The sequence below is a fragment of the Choloepus didactylus genome, chromosome 13 (assembly GCF_015220235.1).
Source record: "Choloepus didactylus isolate mChoDid1 chromosome 13, mChoDid1.pri, whole genome shotgun sequence".
NCBI lineage: Eukaryota > Metazoa > Chordata > Mammalia > Pilosa > Megalonychidae > Choloepus > Choloepus didactylus.
The window spans coordinates 18,239,349-18,264,386 of record NC_051319.1 but is presented as its reverse complement, the minus strand read 5'-3'; the positions used below and the strand labels follow the sequence as shown (position 1 = coordinate 18,264,386).

The window sequence follows — 25,038 nt, the reverse complement described above, 5'->3', positions numbered from 1 at the left end:
TATGTTGCTTCACCTCTTAAAGCCTTCCAGTTCCTCACCAATAAATGCTCTCAAAGGTGCAGCCTGCCCTAACTATATGATATCGCCAAATCTATTACATACTGGAGGTTTTCTGGTGTCACTGTTTTCCCAATGAGACTGCTTTGCAGTCACTGATTTCAGCTCTAGCATGTGTAACAGCTTTTGTGTGCTAAATGCTGAGCATTTAAAGTTATTTAATGTTCTAGATTTTGTCTCCCATAAAGAAGAGGTTCTCCTAGGATTCGCTGGTACTGTTAGTAATCAGGTGACAGTTTTCTAATCTTGTATTTGCAAGATTGAAATCAAAAAGTTATCTTCCATTGTTGGGTGACTCATGCACCTACACGCAGTAAGCAAATATTTTGTTTGCTTGGTACTGGAGGTCATTTCATTACAAAAAGTAACAAAAGACTCTTTTGAGGCATTATAATATCCTAAGAATCAGAAGAGTAAGCACCTGCTCTGCCTAGAGGTTCAGAGCCAGCAGAACTACTCAAATACCCCTAAAACCGCTTCTAAACCAAAAGGTTTACAGTTTTCTGGACATTATGATCACTCAATTACTTTATTACTGTTAAGAATCCCGTCACCGGTCAAGTTTTTCAGACCAATGGCCAGGCCCGTGCTATGAGTTTCCACATCTGACCTCGTCTAATTCTTTCAACAGCCCTTGGGTATCTCATCCTCACTGCACAGATGACGAGGTCGGGCTTTGCCAACCTTAATCGCCCCAGATTTGACTCCATCCGAAACAGAAGAGAGTTCTCTTTCATTCTCCTTACCTTTCCTGACACCTTAAGTTGCACCTCACCGATGACCCGGTGAGCCGGGGCGGCCGGCAGTGACCCGGCGGGGTTCGCGGCGCTGCGCCGGCGCCCTTTGGAGCTGGGCGGGCCCGCGGGTGGACCCGGGCTGGACACGGCGCCCTCGGCCCCGGGGCTTCAATCTTTCTGCCCTGAGCATGGAGCGGCCGGCGCCCGCCGAGGTGCACATGAGCCAGGGCATCCAGCCGGCGCACGCCAACCCCAGAGGCGAGCTGAGCGCCGGGCAGCTGCTCAAGTGGATCGACACCACCGCCTGCCTGGCGGGTAGGGGGCGGCGGGCCGGGGTGGGGGACGCGGGACTGGGGTCGGGGGTCGGGAAGACGCCAGACAGACCGCATCAGGGCCGAGAGGCCGGGTCCTGCATGTGCAGGGAACTGCACGGTGGGGCATGTTCGGTTTGGGGGCGGGGATGGCCGGGAGCGTCTGGGATGTGGGGTGTGGGATGTGGGATAGGAGGGGTCCGTGATGGTGTGCTTCAGGAGTGTGGTGGGGAGTTAGAGAATGTGTGTAAGAGGAGAGGGTCTGAGATGGCGCCTGATTCACTTGCATGCGCCAGACCAGGATTGAGGACCAAGCTGGGGAGGAAAGGAGAGTAGATATTTACAGAGAGAAGTGAGCCCTGTGCATCCAGGGACCGTGATGACTGAGACAATTGATCCGACACTGGGAATTACCTAGAGGGGTTATTCTCAGATGTTTTGGTCAAGGATCCCTTTACAATTAAATAAAGGAGGACTTGGGAGAGCTTTTGTTTATGTGGGTTGTTACCATAGATATTTACCATATTTAAAATTTAAAAATGGTTAATTCATTTAAGAAGAACAAGAATAAGCCCATTACGTGTTAACACACTAACAATTTTATGAAAAATAACTATATTTTCCACAATGACAAAATGTTTAGTTAGGGGAGTAGTATTGGTTTACATTTTTGCAAATCTCTTTAACGTCTCATTTAATAGAAGTTCACTGAATTTTCATACCTGTTTCTGCATTCAGTTTGTTTCCTACCTCACCCTTATGTCGTCTCTGGAAAACTACTGTATTCTTGTAAGAGAATGAGAGTGGAAAATGCAAATAACATCCTAGTATTATGACAACAGTTTTTACCTCAGGAACTCTCCCAGATGATTGAGAACTTCTGACTTAGACTCACCTCTATGGATGGAGGTTCGGCCTTTGAAAAAAGTACCTTGTAAAGTAAAGGCATGTCTAATTGAAAGGGTGGATGGGGCAGTATTTTTAGCCCCTCACCTACTTCTCCCATCTTCAAATCAGTGAGAATTCAATCTCTAGGGCACATTAAGCTCCCCATCCCTCACTTCTGCAATGTCCTCCTGACCTCTAAAGACAGAATCTCCCTGGGATCTGTCCTTCTCATATAGGCCACAGTGAGCTATGAATACATAAATCAGATCACATCATTCCCTGGCTTAAAACCTACAAATAAAATCCGCATGCTGTGCTGTTCCTTGTAAATGCAAACTGGGGTTGGAAACACATATCCTTTGAGGAGTCAGACAGGTACCATAAATGTGAGATGAGTCCAGGTTAGGACATCAGGAAGGGGTGGTTATCTGGTAAACTGTAGAGTGCTCCAGCAAAGGTCATTAACGTTAAGAAAAATATAACATCATGCTGCCCAGACAAACATTGTGCCATGGACTGGGCCACAGGTACAGTTCCTTCCTCCCCTCCAATTTGATCACCCCCTTCTGAGTTCATATGCTCCAGCAACACCAGCCATCTGATATTTCCCAGAACAAGCCAAGTTCTTCTCAGCTCAGGATGTCTGCACCTGCTCTTGTCTTAGCCTTTTCCTTACATTACATCTCAGCTTAATTATTTCCTCAGAGAAGTCTTTCCAGATCACCTGTTTATATTTGTATCCATTTATCACTTATATCACAATGCCCTTTCCTATTACTTTCATACCACTTAGCACAATCTATAATTATTTTGTATTAGTCTGACCATCTTTTTTATTTTCTGCCTGGTCAATTAGCATGTCAGCTAGAGCTAGTTCTATAGGACCTAATAAGTCATAAATAAAAACCTGCTGATTAAATGGATGGGTAGATCAATGGATGGGTAGATGGATGGATGGATGTCCAGAACTTGGAATCTCATTTCTAAAAAGGTGCCAGGCAACTTTGAATAGGAAGTGAGATACGGTAGGTTAGTATAGGCTGGAGTGAAATCGTGACACATCCCAGAGTAATTTGGGCAGATAATAAAAAATATATTTACAGCCTCCCCCTCCCCAGCCCCGAGGATCTGGGGGAAGGTGCGGATGTGTTGGACATCCTCACCTGGACTGGGGTTGATGTTGTCACAAACATTGGGACTGGCGGTTTGATGTGCTTGAACCCTCGAGCATGGGACTTGCCCTTATGAAGCTCATTACCACAAAGGAGAGTCTAAACTTGCATGTAATGGTGCCTAAGAGTCTCCCTTACAACAAACAACCTCTTTGTTGCTCAGATGTGGCCCTCTCTCTCTCTAACTGAGCCATCTCGACAGGTGAACTCGCTGCCCTCCCCCCTACGTGGGACCCGACTCCCAAGGGTGTAAATCTCCCTGGCAATGCAGAGTATGACTCCCGGGGATGAATGTGGACCTGGCGTCATGGGACTGAGAGTATCTTCTTGACCAAAAGGGGGATGCAAAATGAGATGAAATAGTTTCGGTGGCTGAGAGATTTCAAATGGAGTCGAGAGGTCACTCTGGTGGACATTCTTATGCACTATATAGATAACACCTCTTAGGCTTTAATGTACTGGAATAGCTAGAAGTAAATACCTGAAACTACCAAACTCCAACCCAGCAGTCTGGACTCCTGAAGACAATTATATAATAATGTAGATTACAAGGGGTGACAGTGTGATTGTGAAGACCTTGTGGATCACACCCCCTTTATCTAGTGTATGGATGAGTGGAGGAATGGGGATAAAAACTAAAGGACAAATGGGGTGGGATGGGGGGATGATTTGGGTGTTCTTTTTTCACTTTCATTTTTTATTCTTGTTCTGGTTCTTTCTGATGTAAGGAAAATGTTCAGAGATAGATTGTGGTGATGAACGCATAACTATGTTATCATACTGTGGACAGTGGATTGTATACCATGGATGATTGTATGGTGTGTGAATGTATTTCAATAAAACTGAATTTAATAAAAAAAAAAAAAAAGGTGCCAGGCTTTGTACAAGGCACTTAATTAACTCAGCAAATGCACAATTTTAAAGTAAAATATGTTAGAATAAAATATTGGAGATGGAAGGGGCTTTAAAGACCATGCATTCTGGACCCCTTATTTTACAGATGACAAATGTAGAGCTCAGTGGGTTATGAATACACTGCTCTTCCAATTAGTGTTTGAGTTTCTAATACCTGTGTGCTAGCCGCTTTTCCAAAATTCAATCATGTATTTTATGCCAATCTCTGTTTTCTGTTGATGAGTCTGTTTAGTTTCTGCCACAATTTTAAGCAGGATTTGTGGTGGCATATAATAACATAATAATGGAAAAACGAATATAAAATTAATCCAAAATTTGGAGAAAGAAATAAGTATAGAAACCATTGTCAAGGCAACGGAATGCACTGTGTGAATATTGATGTGACTTTTAAAGTTATCTTGCTTAGTGCCTCTGACCTGTAATGGAGAAAAAATCACCACTCCTGCGAATGTCATGAAAATTTCTAAGATTTAACATCCTTGGAAACTCAGGAAGACCACAGAAGGGTCAAGTTGATAACCAAATGCTCTTAACCTTCATAGTTGTGTTACTAATAATATAATATTAAAGAAACCTTTATGATAATGTTGGCGGGGGAAACAGGGATAATATCTGTGTTAAACACGAAATGGTGAGAGGCACTCCATAAGCAAAGGACAATATTTAGCCAAGGTGTAACTGAATCTGTGGCACAGAAATGCTCCACTGTAGTGTTTTACTTTATAGCTATAAGAGTAATAGAATAGTTTTTCTTTCATTTTCTCAGCCAGAGTTCTTTACTGACTAGCATTTCTGTACAGCCATATTACTATGATAAATAATGACTATAGTCATGACCCCAAGGCACTGCTATGGCCCCATGGCACTGCTAGATTCTGAAATGTCTTAATATGTAAAGAAAGATTACATAAGTTCACTGTCACTTTGGCATTAAATCTTATTTTTGTCACTGGCCCCATTATTCTTCCAGGCCCTCAAGCCTAGAGGCTTCGGGCCATCTCTGAGTCATTATCCATCCCCCACATCCATTTCTTGTTTTGAAATATCTCAGACTAACATTTTCTTTGTCACCCTACTGCCTACAAACACACACACATATTTGATCCATCAACCAAGTCCTATCAATATCACCTCCTAAAAGAATCTCTCAAATCCAACTAGTTTGCTACAACTCTGCTGCCACCACCTAGTCTAAGCTTTCATCACCTCTCATGTGGACTTCAGTAGTGATTTCTGAACTGGTCTTCCCCCTTAATTCTGGTCCCCTCTCCAACTGCAGCTAGAGTACTTTGTAAAAATGCTAATCTAATCTGGTCATATGTTTTCTGTCTCATTGTCTTCCTTTCCAAGGGCTATAAGGATTCTTCTTTCAGAATTCTCCTATCAGATCAAATCTCCCACATATAACAACGATATAAACTATGGACAAAACTTTAATTAAAAACTGCCTGAAGACAACTTGAAAATTAAAAAAGGCAGCTTGGAACACTTGAAAGGCAACAGCTGGAAGAAGGAAATGGTACTGGGTGGCTTTTATGTGTTTCTTTTTCTAAATGACTTTTTCCCTAAGGAAGACTCCAGTCTGCTCCCTGTAGGTCACCCCAAATTTCTGATGGAAACCTCACAGTATTGTTGGTATGGAGTCAGATGACAGAGATTGTGGAAATCACAGCCACTGGAAAGTGAAAAGGAAAATTCCAAAGAGGAGAGAGCCAAAGAGATGGAGCCCTAATTCTGTCTATGAATTCTTCCCAAATCTCTGGCTAACCTTGAATCAGGCAATTGTAGGACAGACCCCATACCTCTAGCTAAGGCCAAAAAAAAAACTGAACTGAAATTTGAGCTGTGCCCACTTCATAGGAGACAAGTGTTTTATAATTTGGGTTTACTCATGTTAACTCCCTGCTTAAAAAAAGACAAACAAACAAAAAAAAAACAATAGTCTTCAGAAGAACATTTCAGAATCCACAGTTTCTATAGCAAATCATTCACGGTACCTAGGATGCAACCTAAACTTACATGATATACAAAGAAATAGAAATCATGACCCAAGACAATCAATGGAGACCAACTCCAAGATGACCCAGATCTGGAATTAACTTCGAGGATTCTAAAGCAGCTATTATAACTATGCTCAAAGATGTAAAGGAAAATATGCTCATAAGTAATGAAAAGATAGTAAGTCTCAGCAGTGAAGTAGAAACTATAAAAAGAACCAGACAGAAATTCCAGAACTGAAAATTTGAATACATGAAATAAAGAAATTCACTGGATAGGTTCAACAGCAGAATGGCGATGACTGAGGAAAAAGTGGGTGTAAAGATGGATCGATAGAAATTGTAGAGTCCCAAAAGGAGATGAGAGAAATACAAGACAAAAACAAGTATTTGAAAAAGTAATGGCTGAAATTTTCCCTAAAATGGTGAAAGACATACATTTAGATTCAAGATACAGAACACCAAGCAAGATTAATACAAAGCTCTTAAAGGAGCCGGCTATGTCTGGATCTCAGGAACTGAGTCCACTGGTTATAAAACAGGAATGACAGCTCAAGTGTTTGGAAATTAGTGGGTACTTAAAAGATGTTCAGTACACTGAATTAAAGTGAGCACATCTTGAGAACTTCTAGAGCCTGATATTTCCATGTTCCCTTCCTTTCACTGAACTTTATAATTGGGAAGCTCATCTTCTCTCCTCTATCACTCACACACAGAGTTCTATGGTTAGTTTTCTGGTAACTCAGTTCATATTACAGGCATGTTTGGAAGAAGCATTAGTTGCTTCCAACTAGCAAAACTAAATGTCCAATTTTCTGCATAATTAGATCATAGGGAGGAGAGTGATAAATACTCGCTCTCTGGCATTTTTTCCTATCTCTTGTCACCTGGGATTATCAACAAATATATAATATAGCTAAAGTTATCCAATGTAATACACAAGGAACAAAAATCCACGAAGAATACAAATTCAGTATAATTTACTGTCCCTTTCTTTTTCCTAATGTGGTAGCAGGAACAAAGTCTCCAAAATTAAAAAGATGGTTAAAAGTTCTTAAAAAGCCAAGACGATCTGTTTGGGTTTTAATTGACTGTTCCTCAAAATCAAATTCTGGCAGAAGCACGTGTCAAAATCTTACCCAAAGAGGATAAATTCTGATCTTTTTATATAAAGCAAACCCAGCAATCCAAAAAGAAAATTCTGAGCAAATTAAGTGCAGACATGAAACATGGAAATATAGCTCCTCCTCAGTCTACTACAACCCACTCAATGCTTTCCTCCTCCAACATAATTAATGCATAGTGTGTTTGGTGTTCATTTGGTAATAATAAATAATAAATATTGACTAAATATCTACTATGTCCCACCCCACCCATCTCTCTTGCTCTAGTTTAGGGAAGTACTTTCTGATTTTAGGTATGATTTCAGGGTCTCCCATACTGCTCAGTCCTTACAATGGTTAAGTGGTTTAAACATATTCAGCTACTGGTTTTGTGAAATAGTGGATATAGCTTTTATTCTATGTTTTTTAAAAACAAAAGAAGGGTGACAAACTGACAAAATATTTAAAGTTGGCATCAACTTACAAAATGCTAATTAAATAGCCAGATATGCTGGGTATTGATCCTGAAGTTCAAATCAAAGATCACAGAAGTTAAAATTTAGGGGAAAGTGCAGTAATTACCATGGAGTAGAAACAAAACTTAAAGAGCAAAGGAATTCTTATTCATCTGGATCATTCAGAAGTGTGGATACAAAGGCATTATGATAAATGAGATAATGAGTTACTAAAATAAATCCACTTAAATTTTATTCCTTTTCTCTTATGCTGAATATTCAAACATAACTACTAATACAGCACATTTTAATCTATTTTTTTAAGCTGAAAAACATGCTGGGGTTTCCTGTGTTACAGCCTCTGTGGATGACATACAATTTGAAGAGACTGCTAGGTAAGTGGCATTGCTCCATCACTCCTTTCTCCTGGGTCCACTAGTTCGTTGGCAACGTGTATGTGTGGCAACTGAATTTATTCATTTGGAAGCAGTGATCTGGTTTGTTGATAAAATAAATAACATTTGACCCAATGTAAGTCAGTAAAAAATAAATCTTAGGGCCTACTTTTAATATAAACACTGTAAGTGTAAAATCACAGAAGTAGCTCTCAATAGTAGGTATATTTTGGTATAAAGCATGTCAAGCTTTCTATAAGCAGATTCTTAATGGTTCCTTCTTTAAAAAGAAGAATAATTAATGATAATAAGCATCTCTATGATAGTGGATTTCATCATTAGATTGTTGGGTAAACCTAATTTATCTGAATTGAAATGGTAAAGTGTGTCTATGTGCTTTACCCTTTCTTATTGTATAAAATTTTAAAATATACAAAGATTTTGAACATGCACTAAAGGATACAGAATAGTACAGAGCATCCCCAAGTACCCTTACCTAACTACAATTATGATCAACTTCTGGACACTCATATTTCATCAATATTGCTCCATACTCCCCCACACCCATGAATTATTTTGAAGCAAATCCCAGGCATCATCTGTAAATATTCCAGTACATATTTCTCAAATATAAGGGCTATTTCTTTAACACAATCAAAATACCACTATCAGAAACTGTTATTCACAATGGTCTCAAAATATATTTTTTAAAATTTAAACAACTGTGCTCTTGAATCAGGATCTAATTATACTATATTTGCTTGATATGTCTCTAAAGACTCTTTTGATATATAATTTCCCCTTCCTTCTTTTTTCTCATACTATGTATTTATTAAAGAAATCAGGTCATTTGTCCTATAAAGTTTACTACATTTTATGTTTTCTCATTTTTTTTCCCTGCAGTCTTGTTTAACATGTTCTCCTCTCCTTTGTATTTCTTTAAACTGATAGTTTATACTCTAGAGGAGATACTTGATGAAGGTTTGATATTTTGCAAAAAATAATTCCTATCAACAGCTCATAATATTTAATGATCATTGCCCAGGATCATCATTTCGTTTGGAGTTTGTAAAATGGTAATATGTTAATTCCATCATTTTGTCTTCATTTATTCTCTAGAATGTCTCTGTAGAAGGAAATTTCTCTCATCAATGACTTGGTTATCTTGAGATAAAGTTTGTACAGGAAGGACAGACTTAATTCTTTCCCTTTAGTATCATTACAAACCCATGATTTTAATATATTTGATGTGTTTCAACTCACTGATGTCATTATTCTTTCCTTCTGCCAAATGCAAACCTCATCAGTTTAGTTCCTAAGTCTTTTGGCTATAATCCCAAAGTCAGAAGTCTTTAGTAACTTCTTTCCTTCCTGGCATGACACGATTTTTCAGGTTCATCTTTTACATTTCCTTGTACAAACCTAAAATTGGTTATTTCTTCAAGGAGTTGTGATTCTTTCTTTCCACAGTCTGGGCAGGAAAGGTGCTCTGTGGTCATTATTCCTAAGTCTTTTTAGTGAAAAGAATTGGGAATTATGTATTTTGAAAGAGTTTATACTGAATACTTAAAATAATTTAGGATCATAGGCTTAATTTCTTTGATTTTATGTTTGCATCTCTTTGGCTTCTTGTTTTATTTTATGCTGGATATCTTGGGTCTTAAAGATATGGACATAACTCATTTGTTTAATTAATATACATGCAGATATTAATTATTTTCAGAATAACCATACCAATATTATAACTAGCAGCATGATTACACAAAGTAATTTAAGATTATATTTATAAACTTTTAATAGAGAAATTGTACATTTACAGAAATTATGCATAAAATACAGAGTTCTCATTTATTAACACCTTGCATTAGTGTGGTACATTTGCTGCAATTCAGGAAAGAACTTTTTTTATAACTGTACTATTAACTATACTGTCCACGTTTACTCTAGGGTGCACTGGGTTGTACAGTCCTATGGATACTTTAAATTTTGATTCTACAACATATATACAACCTAAAATTTAAAATAAAAATGTAAAATTAAAATTTTAAATTAAAATAGTAGTGATTGCTATTCTTTACTTGGGAGACTAAATAGGGTAATACTGCAAAGGCTTTGGAGCCAGACAAAGCAAGATTTCAATTCTGGCCCTACCAGTTACTGGCTATGTCAGCTTCTAAGCCCATTTCTTTATATGTGAACTGGGAATGATTAAGCCTTTCTCATAGGGTTACTGCACAGTGAGTGGCATGGCGTAAGACTGTGATACGGTACCTGACTTATAGACAGCATTCAGTAATTGTTATAGTCACAATGAAAAACATTACTTGTCTTAATTAATGGCAAAGGTTTTTTGTATTAATGAATTATCAATTACCTTCCATAATTCTTTTTTATGATCATACCCTTTTTGTTGTTTTTGTAAAAAGCTTATGACTTCTATGTATACGTAGTTGGTTGGTTTAGGGGTAAGATTTAGTATTATCAATTTTATCTTTAAAAGTTCTTCTGTAAATTAGTTTAGACATCATCACCTGTGCTTGATGAGTTTTATCAGCTTACTTTTTTGCTTGCAGAGCAGATAATGGTCTTCCTGGACATAGTCTTTCTTGGGAAATGCTATATTCCTTAGAAATTATAGGTTTCATTTAGAACAAAGAGACCCAAACACAGCTGCTTGGGAAAGGGAAGAATGGAAGGGAAAAAATATCCTAGATTTAGCAACAAAGTACTCACTTACTTGTCAATGCCATTTCCTCTCATCCTAGTTTATGTTCTATCTCCACTCATGGAAGAACTGTCAGTGTTGATGGCCCCTAACCAGAACTGATTTCATTTGCCAACTCATAACAGTGATTGTCTGAAAAAGAATACTTCCAAGAAATGTAGACAGCATCAACAATGGAAACAACCATCTGAGACCATTTAAAGCAGAGAAAAAAAGAATTAAACATATTTTTTAACTGGTCAACAATTAAAAATGTAGACTCTAGATAACTCAACTGAAATTACATTTTTAATAAGAAAAACAGAGAGAGAAGGTCATCTGTTTCCAGAACAAGATATTTGCTACCAGTTTCCTATCTTAAGTAAGTCCAGTGAGATGCCCAATTAATCTCTCCAACCTTGATGCTTACGTTTATATATGTAACATTTATTTATTTATCAACAAACAAAATTAAATGAAATAAAACGTTACATATAAAGAAATTGCTTCTTTAAAACTGATCTGAAAGAATCTGGGGCAGGAAGTAGAATCATAGACATGGAAAGATCTTTGAGTTTGGCCCAGTTCTTTCTTTGTACAGATGAGAAACTGGGGCCTACTACCCAGAGCAAGCCAGGGGAAAGAGGGAGCTTAAAACCCGGGTCTTAATGGTTAATCAATGCTTTCCCCCAACTCCACTGCTTCTGCCTGTGGCACCAGTTTCTTTTACTGAGCATCTTCAGTGCTTGTCCTCATAGCAACTGTAGTGTTAATCAGAGTCCTTAACATTCTAGAATCTTTGAAATGCAGCTAAATATTAGTCGGCTAAGCTCACATACTAATTGTGTTATTAGCTCTGAAGTAGAAAATATTAAAGTAGGTTTGTACCTCAGCAAAATTACAATTACCACAGATCCTAATTTATTTGGGAATAGATTTAACCTCCATTATTAGACTTATGAATACCAGCAGTATTGTAATAAAATATCTGTTATGTACTTTTCAATCCTAAATTGTTATTTACTCTAAGACTTAAATTTAGACCTAAGTTACACTTAAACTCAGACCTTAAACTTAGACTTAAACTTAGGGCCCATCAATGAATGTCCTCATCAATGAAATGTGTTTTTTTTTTCATTTTGTAGTATTTTGTGTGTGTGTGTTGTTAGAAAGAACTGTAGCCACTAAAATCATGGATGGGAAACTTCTTGTATTTTTGTTGTACAGGACCTGCACCAATAGAAAAAAGAATATTAAAAGCTCCAAACAAAAAGTCGCTTAATTTAGATATAGGTCATATTAGATATTTTTTCTTTTAAAAATTTGCAAACATCTGTCATTTATACAAAAAGTACTGCTGTAAGCTCATAGGATATATGAGTGATTCCTGAGCATGGCAGTCACTCAGTATGGTGAGTCAGACAAATACACAATTTTTAGACTGGAAAGCATGCCTAGGTGAAATATAAACGCAGTTCTAGAGTATATTTAAAAAGTATGTTTTGACTGAAAAATCAATGAGAGTTTCATGATAAATGTAGCATTTAATGTGACTTAATGTATAGGTTTTCATCAAAGGAATAGGAAAAGGACTTTACAAGATGAGGTACATGTATGTATGAGCCTAACCACAGAAGTAGGAAAGGCCACTGTATTAGGGTTCTCTAGGGAAACAGAATCAAGTCTAGGAAGAACAAATTTAAGGAAAAAAAGAAAATTGTTTGGGTTTGTATGTGCAAAAATGTGCTAAAAATTAAATTACATTAGGTAATGTGTTTGTAAGCAGCTAACACTCTGCCTAGTAGACCCTCAATAACTCCCAGTGAACCTGCTGGGAGAAGTTTGGAGAAAATATGGCTTTTAATTTCAAGAACAACTTCTAGGCTAAAGATGTAGATTAGAGAATCATCTCTATATAGATGATAGGATCATGGAAAAGAGAGAGTTCTTCTGAAAAGAAGGTGGAGTAAGAAAAGAATAGGGCAAATTGCAGAAGTTCAGGAGAGGTCTGCACATAAGGGTTTTGCTAAGGAAGAGAAACCATTGAAGGAAGCTGAGAATGAACAGAGGACGGTGGAGCCAAGGGAAGAGAAAGTTTCCTGAAGAAGAAAGAGCTTGGTTGATGCTGTTAAATGAGATGGGCATTGCACTCGGCTCTTAGGAAGTATCTTTGGAGACAGCAGGGAGTAGGATATGGAAGCAATAGCTAGATTGGAGTGGCTGAGAAGTGAATAGGAGGCAAAGCCCCCAAACTTCTGTAGCTGGGAAAAAATCCTCATCTTTGACCCATCTCAAATCTCACTTCTTCTGTGACTTCTTCCCTGATGTTCCCAATTAGTCATTTCCTCCTGAATTCCTTTGCAAAATTTGATCCTTTCTTCTCCACAACTGCATGGCACTGTGATTCATCTGTGTACATTATGCTGTCCCAAGGAAGGATGGTCTCCTTGAAAGTAGGAACCTTGTCTTGTGCATCGCTGTATCCTTAGCCTTTATCTCAATGCTGGGGACTAGTTATAACTCAGTAAACATTTGTTAAATATATGGATTACAAAATAAATTATTCTTTCAAGAGGTCTGAATATGAAGAAGAGAAAAAAATCTTGAGATAGAAAAAGCTTGAGAGAAAGAATTTTAGAGAGAAAAAGCCTTGAATGTTTTCACAGACTGATAAACAGTCAGGGAGATGGCAGAGATTGACGTTACAAAGAGGAAATTGCTGAGAAAGCAGGACTAATGGTGGAGGAGGAAAGAGGATGGGGGAGGATGAGATCGAGGGCATGGGTAAAGAAAGAGGTTAGGTCTTGAAGAGATCTTTCTTCTTCTAAAACAGACTGGTGAGGTGAAGGACAGTGAGAATTTCAACTTTGTAGCTGAGGGAGTAAAACTGAGAAGACATATTGGATAGACTCTTACCTTCTGCTAAGATGAAGGGATGAGAGGTGGGTGAGAGTCCTGAGCAGACAAGGTTTGAATCAACTCCAGGTTACAAGGGCAGTGTTCCAATAATGGGGAGTAATCGGATCATCTAGCAGCATTGAGGGTCCATGTAAACCTAATGAAGCTGATCAATTTGCTTGTTTGTATGTTTATCTATTTATTTATTTAAATTAACTTAAAAAAGTTTAATCACTTGTATACGTTTGTGTTTGTTTCAACTTCCCTTCAGGAAACAACTGCTATATAATCAAAGTATCTGCTGCAGATTTGGAAGTCCTGTTGCACGTATCTTTGCTAAAATCATTTTTTGTTTATATAGAGATAGTTAATTATGACAGAGCAATGTGGTTTATAATTATCAGCATATGTTTTTATCACTGTCCTTTTTTATCATTACCATGAATTTTCCATGCATGACCATTATCAGCACAATAAAGCAAAACTGCTGTATGGCACATGCATTTGAGTAAGACTTTGAAATGAAATTTACTAGGATAACTGACATTCTTTTTATTTTTTTCCTCTACTAGAGTTGGACAAGTTATAACCATCAAAGCCAAAGTTACTAGAGCATTCAGCACAAGCATGGAGGTAAGAGGTGACCTTTCCTTACTTCTACCTGTTGGGGCTCATCTCTTCACTGTTGACAGAGGGCAGAGGGCAGAGGACAAAGCTTGGAGTAATAACTGGAGTTAAAGAGATTGTGAATTATAGAAGTCCCTTTAATCTGTAGTCAGGCTCACAGATCAATAATGAGCCCATGTTTCCCAGTCAACCCTGGTACTATATTAAATATGATACAATGTCCTATTCTTTGTATAGAACTATCCACAGAAAGTTTACATACAAGGGAGAAGGGCACTCTTCTTTTCAATTATTCTGAATGTACTATTTATTCTGACTCTACTTGGTCTCCATCCTCTCAGCCCCCAATAGTGCATCAATTAACTAGGTTTCAAAAGGCAGAACTGGTTTTCAGAAAGAAGACAAATTAAGATTTTTCTTCTACATCCATTTGATTTTCTTTTCCTTACCAGTTGTGAATGCAACATTTTCTGGGGCTTCTGAAGTCTCTCTCCAGCTTATATTAACAGGAAGGTGACTGCTGGATCACATATTGCAATTTCTAGTTTAGTCAGTAGCAGTCCCTTTTATATCTGACACACAAGTCTCACAAGGACTGAAGTTTTGGCAATCACTGTGCCTATGGCAGTGGCTTTACCCTGATTTAGCCACTCTCTCCCAGTACCCAAACAAACAGAATACAAAACTGAAATCAGAAAAAAAAGAAAAATTCTTATGAAAAACCCAGTTCTGTTGGCAACTTGGTGCTTCTAGAGCCTGATACCGCAACTGTGGGGCTCTGTGACCTTTGCCACACAGTTTCTCTCTCTCCTGAGGGATGAGCCCATCCGTTATCTTCGGCCCAAACATGGATAAAAGTCCCTTTTCTTTTCTCCTTTTCCCTGAGATGCTAGAATTTCCAAAGAAAATTTGATTGAAAACAAAAAAAACATCTAAGACGTTGGCAAGTCTGTATTTTGGCGTCACATAGATGACGGAAGAGTTAGTTCCTGATTCACTGGGTTCAACCATCCCCCACTCCTCATCCTTTGACTGTAAACGTTTCCGGGCTTCAATTGTTTCTAACTGGTCTCGATTAGAGTCCAAAACGACATCAGCATGGGTCATTGCACATGCGCAGAGCAGAGACCTGGAGGTAGCCGAGCGTGAGGATTCCGCGCCTGCGCTCGGCTATCTTCCGGTGCAGCGCCTCCGGAAGCGAGTGAAGTGTGTTGGCCCGCGGATCTTGGAGGAGGTGTTCACTGAAGTTCACCTTCCTTCAGGCACACACGCCTAGGATATGCAGTGTGGCCTGCAGACCAGTCGTGTGTGGTGCTGCTTGTGGGTGGCCGCGAGATCCTCGAGGGTAAACGCTTTGCTTCTACAGTAGCTGATGAAGGAACTTGGACTTTGGAGGACAGAAAAATGATCCCTTACAAAAACAGAGATGCAGCAAACTGTTGGACTTCTCTCCTAGAATCTGAATATGCAGCTTCTCCTTGGGTGCAAGACCGAATGCTGAGACAACTTATGTTGAAGAGATTCCAGAAAGAAAATCCTAATTTTGATTTCAGTGGAGCAGAAATTTCAGGACACTACACTAAAAGTGGACCAGATTTCTCAAATCTTGAGAAATAATTGCATTTTTTCCCTTCATCTTTTTTCTGTATTCCATGGATCACAGACGATATTGGCAGTCCAAATCAAAGGAACAGATTATGTGGAGGAAGAAAAATATGGATGCCTACAATTAATGAATTGCAAAATATAGTTAAATACAGTTCTAAAAATTACATCCAAATATGATTTACATAGAAAAGTCATAAATACTGTGGAAACTATTCTGTGGATATATGGTAACCATTTTGGGATTTATTTTTGCTCAGCATGAAGTTTTATATGTTACATTTTACTAATTTCGTATTTAATCTGTATTTTTAATACAAAAAAAAAACATTTAGATCATGTGAGATGCTAGGGTACCTTCAGGCAAAATTAAGTTTTTCTTTCTGTAAGTATGATGCAAGAATAATGTTGGATAAACTTTTCTAAATAGAAAAAACAAGCAAACCACAGACAACCTGGGTGAGTGTGCAAAGCACAGATTTCTGATCCTAAGGAAAGTAGATTCTAGTTTCACCTGGTTTGCTGGACCTAATCTGCAGTGCACCATTTTGTTCTCTTTCATCCTATGTGAACCATGACCATGTAGCTTCTAGATATTGTCTTACTTTGCACCATCTAGCACTTGGGCTACCTAAATTTCCTGCCTTTTCCCCTACATTTAGATGCCAACTAAACATTTATAGTCTCACTTCTTCAGCCTTGTCCTTGAGGGTCAGCGCATTCAATTTCAATTTCCTGTCATGGACTGACGCTACTCCTCTGCTAAATTGCTGAGCAGAAATAAAGAACTAAATTTACTCTGAATCCAAAGAAAGCGGGAACACTTCTCTGTTTGAACCCCACTTGCATGGGATTCTCTGATTCCTCTATTGTTAGGACTCTTCTCTTTTCTAGGCGGTATGTGACAAAAATCTCACCAGATCATCACACTTCATAAGGGTGGTTTTTGGTGCCCCTAGAATGTTTTTTAAATCATTGCAGTTTATTAAGATATAATTTATAATTAAAATTCACCCATTTATGTATTCATTTTGATGAGTTTTCACAAAGTTATGCTGTTGTATATCCATCATTATAATAGAGGCATAAAACATTTCCATCGTGACAAGAAGTTCCCACATGCCCCTTTGTAATCATTCAGCTCCTTCAGCCCCCACCCCTTGACACCACTGGTCTACATTCAGTCATCATTGATAGTTTTTTTTTTTACCTTTTTATAGTATTTCATATTAATGTATTCTTTTATGTCTAGCTTCTTTCATCTGGCAAGATGTTTTAAATTTCTGCAATTTATTTTTCCCATTCTTGAGTTTATTTTGGATTTAATTTGCCTTTCTTTTTTAGTGTCATATGGTAAAAGCTTAGGAAATTGATTTTAAACTTTTTTCTTTTCAAATATAATCATTGAAAGCTGTAAATTTCCTTCAAAGGATTGCTTTATTTGCATCCCAGAAATCTGTATATGTTCTATCTTCATTTTCATTCAATTAAAAATATTTTCTCATTTCCCTTGTGAATTCTCCCTTGACCTATGGGTTATCTAGACATATGTTATTTAATTCCCAAATATTTTATGATTTTCCAGATACTCTTATATTACTGATTCCTGATTAAATTCCTTTGTAGTCAGAGAATATAATTTGTGTAATTTCATTTCTGTTGAATTTATTGCTTTATGACCCAGAATATGGACTATCTTGGCAAATGTTCCATATGTACTTGGAAAGAATGTGTGTTCTACTTTTGGTGGGTGGAGTATGCTACAGATGTTAATTAGATTAATTTGATTAATAGTGTTGTTCAGGTCTTCTGTAGCCTTACTGATTTTTTACCTACTTCTTCTATCAGTTACTTTTTGATGAGGTATCCAACTGTAATTGTGGATTTGTCTATTTTCCCTTTCAATTCTGTTATACTTCATGTATTTTGAAGCTCTGTTACTAGGTGCATCCACATTTAGGATTGTTAGGTCATTTTGATGACTTGACCCTTTTATCATTATGAAATTTACCTTTTTATCTCTGGTTTTTGTCCTGAAGTCTACTTTGATATTAAGTTAGCCACTAATCTTTTGATTAGTGTCTGTATTGTATATTTTTCATATTCTTTTGCTTTTAACCTATCTATTTTTATAATTAAATGGATTTCTTGTAGGTAACGTATAATTAGGTGTTGCTTTTTTTCAGTCTTATAATTTCTGCCTTCTAATTGGAATGCTTTTAAACCGTTTAATTTAGTGTAATTATCTATATGACAGGATTTAAATCTATTGTCTGGATATTAATTTTCTATTTGTCTGGCTTTCTAGTAGTTTTCCACAGGATTCTAAACTGTCCTACTCCCTCATGACACAAAGTGAAGTTCTGGCATATGTTTTGAGACATTTGGTCATCATATGTTACTAAGTTAACTGTTCAGAGCTTGTTTTAACTCTCCATAATTATTGCTTTATTTTTACTTTTATTTTATTTTATTTTGTCATTTGGCAATTTCTCTAACATTGGGGAAGGCTGTGTGGAGTGGAGGAATGTCAGGGATTTGGGAATGGATGATTTAAATTTGCTTAATTACAGTCTAGTTAATTTAGGTTTTACCATGCAAATACTAATTTTCATTTTTAAGTCAAGTGGCTTTAAAGGAAATATGTATTATTGATTATTTTGTACATGGTGTGCATGGTGAAGATATAGATATTCTTTATCATTGATAATATAGTGGTGAACCAACATGACTGAAATTGCTCCATTATTCCAAGGAGATAGTTTCAGTTATCTGGGATATGGGGGGATATTATCCAGAACCTAGTGATCCATTCCTGGGTTTACCAACACTTGTGCAAGGTACAGTTCTGAGGAGCTGAGTTCCAGAGCCTTCCACACAGGCGAAAGTTCAGTACATTGTATTGTCCTCATAATATGATTCAGCCAGTCTTACTACTCCTGAAAAATAAGACAAGAAAACACAGCTGAAAATAACATGGTGGACTTTTGTCCATATGAACTCAGTTATAAAGGTCAAAGGCTAAAGGTGAAAAATATTGTCTCTGATAACATGACATCCATTAATATCTTGTTTTTAAAAGAATATTTACTAGGTATAGAATTTGTTGCCAAATTTTTAAAAATCAGTATATAAAACTAAATACAGTATGACCATTATATATATATGTCTATATATGAGATATATATGAAAAAATATATATGGTATTAAAAATTTAGAAAAAATTTCACCTAAAGGTTAATGATTATCTCTTGGTGGTGGTAATATTGATAATCTGTACTCTGAAGAGTCAGATTCCATTTTTATCATTTATCTATTTTTATATTTACCAAGTATTCTTAGTAAATGTGTATTATCTATAATCAGGAAAAAATTTATCTGTTCAGTTGTATAGAACATCACTGAAAGAAGAGTATTACTTAAATCTAAATTAAAATGCTGGTTTCATTTGGAAAATGGAAGGAAAGATGGTGAAGTGAATACTGTAATCTAATCTGTTATCTGGATTGCTGAAATTTTATTTATTTTTGTTTTACTTTTAGATCAGCATCAAGGTCATAGTTCAGGACATGGCCACTGGCGTTGAGAAGCTTGTTAGTATGGCGTTCTCTACATTTGTAGCCAAACCAGTTGGAAAAGAAAAGGTAAATTATCTGTGTGAAGAGATATCCAGTAGTAATTCAGGGAAATATTAACAATTGCATCAGAATAATTGTGGATAAAATGACATTTCTTCTTGTCATGAGATGTATCTTCCCAAGTTTTATTACCCACCAATTTTTCTTATTGTGATAAAAGACACAATATAAAATTTACCATTTTAACTATTTAAAGGGTACAATTCAGTGTCATTTACTACATTCACTATGTTATACAACCGTCACCATGATTCCCAGAACATTTTCCTCACCCCAAAAGGGCAACCAATATTTTTCTTGTGAGTTATCATTCTGTGGTAATATCAAAGTGTTAGGAGCTCTCTATTTTAGAAGAAAAAGATGTGGCCAGTTTGTGAAAGAGGAAAAAATGTTGTGTTTTAAATGATCTGAAGGTCATATCAGGTTCTCAAAAATATGGCTTACTGCTTTTGTTCTCTTCTTCTAGTTACATAACTCAAAATTGAGGTTTTTTTTTAAAAAGCAAGAGCAATTTAGCAAGCGGTTGCATGTTATGGTCCAATCTTTTTTTTTTTTTTTTTTTTTTAACTACCTGAAGGAAAAATGTCAAAGCTGCTGAGTTTTGAAGTTTAAAAATAAGCTTCAAGGCATATGGAGTAAAAAAAAAAAAAAAAACACCCTTAAGAGAAATATATTGGCCTAATGTGCATGCCCAGCAGGCTTGTCTGGCCATTGGCCCAGATCAGCTCATCCTTAATCTGCTGGGGATTGACTCATAATTTCTTCGCATTCAGTTTTAGGGTCAAGGTGCTGCGTCTGGGAAGGGTCTCCATTTAGTTGGAACATTTTTTAATTTAATCATTCAATTTAGAATTTAAATCTTTCATTACAAGGGTCACTCCAGAGAGTGGGCACAGCTGCTTCTCCTAACTTCACTTTGAAAGACAAGGAGTACTTCTCTTTCTGCAAAAGCATTCTTCCTTTCACCGTCTCTAACTTTAGAACTGGAACAAAGTAATGTTTTCTTTGTACCCAACAAAGGTGACAGCAGAGCCTCTCTCACGCAGCTCCTCCTCCCTTGGGCCTGGAACAGAGGGGCGAAGGCCGAGTCAGCCCCACCATGGTGCCATGGTGAAGGTGTCCCGCAGAGTTTTACACACTGGGGCCCTTCTCCCACTCTCTGCCCACCGTTAAACAGGCTGTAAGGCAAAGTCATATTGTCCAAGGGCAATGTTTTTCCAAATTGAAGTTCACAGATGCCACCTCATGTGTTATTAAAGATGTTAAAGATGCAGCTCTCTGGGCCACATCTCAGATCTAGTGAATTAGAATCACTACTGTTGGGACTCAGCATCTGTACTTCGACAGAGCACTGCAGGGATCTAAGATATTGAGGTCAGGCTTGTCAATCATTTTGCTTTTCCCAGAATTACCTTGGAATCCCCCCCAAATCTCCAATCTCTTGCAAATGAGAGAGAATGGGGATGGATGCAGAGTTCCTGTAGCAGAGATGAATATCAGAAAAAGTAACAGAAAGAGTAGCAACTTTTCTCTCCCTTCACAAAAAGGGGAAGATACTTCATTTCCCCCCTTTAGCCTCAGATTTCTTACTCTGACTTCAGGGACTGGTACAATGAGAATATAATAGTCACACTAAAGTCCGTTCTCTGCTAAGCCTGAAGAATTGTTTCTTGGCAACATTTGCTATGTTACTGTGCTGCTAACTGTGCTGCTATAATTGGCTGGTTCAGATAACCTTAATTGTAAAGCACCTTTTCTCCACACTAACTTATTTTCCAGTTGGTAACATTCTTGTCCAGTAGCACATCATGAAGAGAATGGTGAAAAATCAGTGATTTGGTTTGAACCTACAGGCCTACGTGGCTTTCTGTACAAAGTGCATTTATTCCAGGATGATATTGGCAATGATTAACTATATTTAGTTCAGCAATTACACAGACTCAGATCTCTGAAAGAACTCAACAAGGCTCCATAGAGTAGACTCACGTGAGACTTTAAAACCAACGGACCTGGTACGGTAGGAGAAGGAAAGCTCAAGCAAACATCAGAGAAGTTCAGGACTTCCAAGCATAGTTCTCAGGGTCCTTTCAGTCACACAAGATGTACTTTGTATGTAGATTATGAACCATCAAGATATAGGTGAGGTATCTTGGTTGCAGGAGAGCCAAGCCAAGTGGTTGTTTATATACCCTGCTGGTCACGTAACTAAAAGCAGCCTGTATAAATAGTTAAATCAGAGCAAACCACCAGTCTATACCTTCCTGAAAGGCAAGGTAGTACAGAATACCTCCAGGGGAGTTTTGGAGTTTAAACAACGTATTACAGGTCACTGGCTTAATTCATCTTTGTCTTGGCCAAGGGTCAATACCAGATTTTAGGTGCCTAGAAATAAGCACAGAGCTACCCCAGTCCAGCACAAGATACCCCTTCCTTCCACATTCAGGTCCAGCACACAGGCATTTATAAAGGAGCTGGCACTCTTGGTTCTGTTACATCATATTTCCAGGTTTGTGGAGGTCTGTTAAAGCTTTATTCTGACATACTGATTCTTTCAGTTTCCTTATAAAATAATTTAGTTTTCACCATGTAATGAAACACCCAAATTTGGGATATCTCTTGGCACATGGTAGCTTTCTCAAGGAAACACCTTTATTCCCTCCTTCAATGTCTTAATTTTGCAAAAGGTAGAAACCACATCTTGATTGGAATTCAGCAGAGTCCCTCACCTCACTCATTAATTTAAAGGATTTTGTATTTTATAGTTTGGAAATTATAAAAATCAGAAAAAGTTAATATTTGGCAAACTTTTAAAAGTACACATCTCAATGTATGAAGGAATAATTATCCCCATATTGAGTTTTTTGGTTTAGAAAATATTTTAAGAAAAAAAATTAGTCAAAACAATATGTATAGGTGAAACAATATTTATAGGTGAAAACACCTATAAATGCTCTGTTTAGTTTTTTAGAAAAAAATGTAGCATATTTCATTTTGTTCTTGCAAAATTCCTGTTGTGGTTTTATAATTTAAAGAAAGGAAAGATAAATGTTTTTCTTTCTCTAGATTCATTTAAAACCCGTCACACTTCTAACTGAACAAGATCGTGTGGAGCATAATCTGGCTTCGGAGAGAAGGAAAGTTCGATTACAGCATGAAGATACCTTTAACAACTTAATAAAGGAAAGCAGCACATTGGATGGTCAGTAAATCTCCTTATAGGAATTTTAATTATATGACAATGACAAGTGAATGGGTCTTTTTTTTTAAGTACACTTATTTTCTCCTTCTTATTATAACTTGACAATGCTAGATATCTTTCCCAACAAACCCAATGGCTGGAGAAGAAAGACAATTGCTGCTAAGGCTTCTTTAAATGGCAGTATTTCCAGGGGACAAGAGGAAAGAAGGGAGGCAGGGGCCTTATTAGTGATAGTTGTTTTTAGTAATAGTACCTGCTCAATAATAATTGAGGAGTGAAGGAATGATGACGATATCATAGATTTATATGCTTCACAGTTTACTAAACAGTATTATAGTTTAGTAAGCGTTATTTCATATTTCTTATGAGCTACATACAATCTCAAAGAGAAGGAAACTGAAACTCCAAGCAGTGAAAGAAGCTGCTAAAAGTCATGTGAGAAATGATTGGAAATGATAAGATTCTTCTCCTGTTTCCTGGCTCTTTCCACAATGACACAGTTTTACGACCCAAAGTTTCTTAGCTCCCTGGCAGTGATTTCCTGGGTTCTTTGAGGCCTAGCAGGGCCAGAATGGCAGGAAAAAGGTTGAGGCTGCCTTGCCCTTCCTCTGCTCTTCCTTTTTCTCTTGCCATCTCCTGAAGTCCCAGGGGAGCTGACTTATGGTAGAGACCAAGGTGGGTGAGAGGAGGAGGAGGAGTGGATCCAGCCCAAGCCCTCCTACTCACTACTGCACAGAGGGCACAGAGGCTCACAGAAGGTCCAACTCTGCTTGCCACCAAAAGAAGACACAGAAAGACGAGGAAGAAAAAGAAAAGACAAGAAAAGATTGGAATAAGAATTTGAAAAGAGAGGAAGGAATAAGAGTGTACAAAAAGGCCAGCAGAGAAGTAAGGGTGGCAGAAGTGTATCAGTTTTATTCTGCCCTGGATGTCACGATCATGGTCCTGGGACAACCTCACAGAAGACCCCTGGGTTGGAGAAGAATTTTTCAAAGTGTTTCTCCTCATTGCTGACCTTTTAAAAGGCAATACTCACTAGCGAATTATTTTTAAGGAAATGAAGACTTTTGCATCATTAATTTGCTGTGCTGAGAAGAGTGGGTCCCCTTTTGCAAAGGTGTTCTATGTATCAGAATATATTTTAAATGCATTTTGCCACAGAAATTAGATAGCTGGACCATGGGAACAACCCTAAGGCAGACAAAACAACCATTAATAAAAAACAAAACTAAAAAATACCAATCCCGAAATGCACTCTGCTGTCTCCTCACTCCTAAAGTTCCAGGAAAGAAATGAAATGACAGTCAAAATACTTAGTAGTAGTCAGACTCTTACTATGTGTAACAAGTAGATTTCTAAGGATATCTTAGAAAAACTCAAGCACTTAACTTGGTTATTAATAAAATAAATATGCACAGTTATCCTGGTTTCACTGTTCTTCCTTTCTGCATAATTATGTCTTTTTTTAAAAAAGCCCCTGATCTCGTTTATATTACAGTACCCAAGTTTGTAAGAAGTTTGTAAGACGAATGTAGAAATGAGCTACTAAACAACCAGAAATCTGACTGTGATGTCAGAAAACTGTTCTTTTGAAATTCATGCATACTCACCCACAGATCCTTGCAAGAATTTGTCTCCACCTTCTCCAAGGCAGAACTCATTCAAGTCACATGTCTCAAGGATTGTTCTCCACCCTCTGAACCTGGAACTATTTGGAGCAGGCTCCTGCCATGAAATGAATGGTGGCCATGGGTTGAGTGAGGTGGTCCATTTAGTCCTGTGCTTGCTAAATGGTGTCTGTGAGATCATTTAAAATCATATAGACTAAGGGCTCCTTTCTTATCAGAAAGAAGGGAACAATTACAATACTGACTGTTTAGTTCAATCCAGTAAGACTTTATTAAATGCCTAACATGTGCCAGGAAGTGTGTTTGCTACAAAAGGTCAAAGATGAAAATTGCCAGGTTTTTGCTCTTGAGGAACTTGTGGTTTACTGCTGGAGACAGACACATTAACTGATAGTTTAAATAAGATGGAGAGTGAACAGAGATGGGTAGGTCCCAAGTACTATAGAAGCACAGAGGCAGAACGCTGAAGGGGTTCAGGAAAGACCTTCTGGAGGAGGGCTATGAGAAGAAAGTTGGGAAGGATGGGACAAGTCATAGCACAATTAAAAGCACAGTGACATAAAACAGCATGCTCTGTGAGAAGAACCACCAGCACAGAGAGAAAATTCAAGATGGAGGGAAGCAGGAGATGAAAAAGATAGGATACTCATGAAGGCTTTCTTAGGTCTTGTTAAAAATCTTGACCTATCTTCTGTCCTTAGTGAAAGCC

The 25,038-nt window shown here is 37.6% G+C and overlaps 1 protein-coding gene across 2 annotated transcripts in view; it reads left to right on the top strand.

The window, feature by feature from the left end:
• The first annotated feature begins 901 nt into the window (after positions 1-901).
• The window catches only part of ACOT12 (acyl-CoA thioesterase 12), a 61,462-nt gene continuing 37,325 nt past the window's right edge, over positions 902-25,038 (top strand). Inside the window, exons 1-6 of one of the 2 annotated variants that reach the window (XM_037801543.1) lie at positions 1,016-1,109; positions 5,431-5,599; positions 7,961-8,030; positions 14,205-14,265; positions 19,407-19,508; positions 22,566-22,701. In XM_037801543.1, the coding sequence (XP_037657471.1) occupies positions 14,260-14,265; positions 19,407-19,508; positions 22,566-22,701 (244 nt within the window). In that variant the 5' untranslated portion in view covers positions 1,016-1,109; positions 5,431-5,599; positions 7,961-8,030; positions 14,205-14,259. Of the gene's footprint in view, positions 1,110-5,430; positions 5,600-7,960; positions 8,031-14,204; positions 14,266-19,406; positions 19,509-22,565; positions 22,702-25,038 lie in introns of both variants that reach the window. The other variant, XM_037801542.1, reaches the window with a different exon arrangement.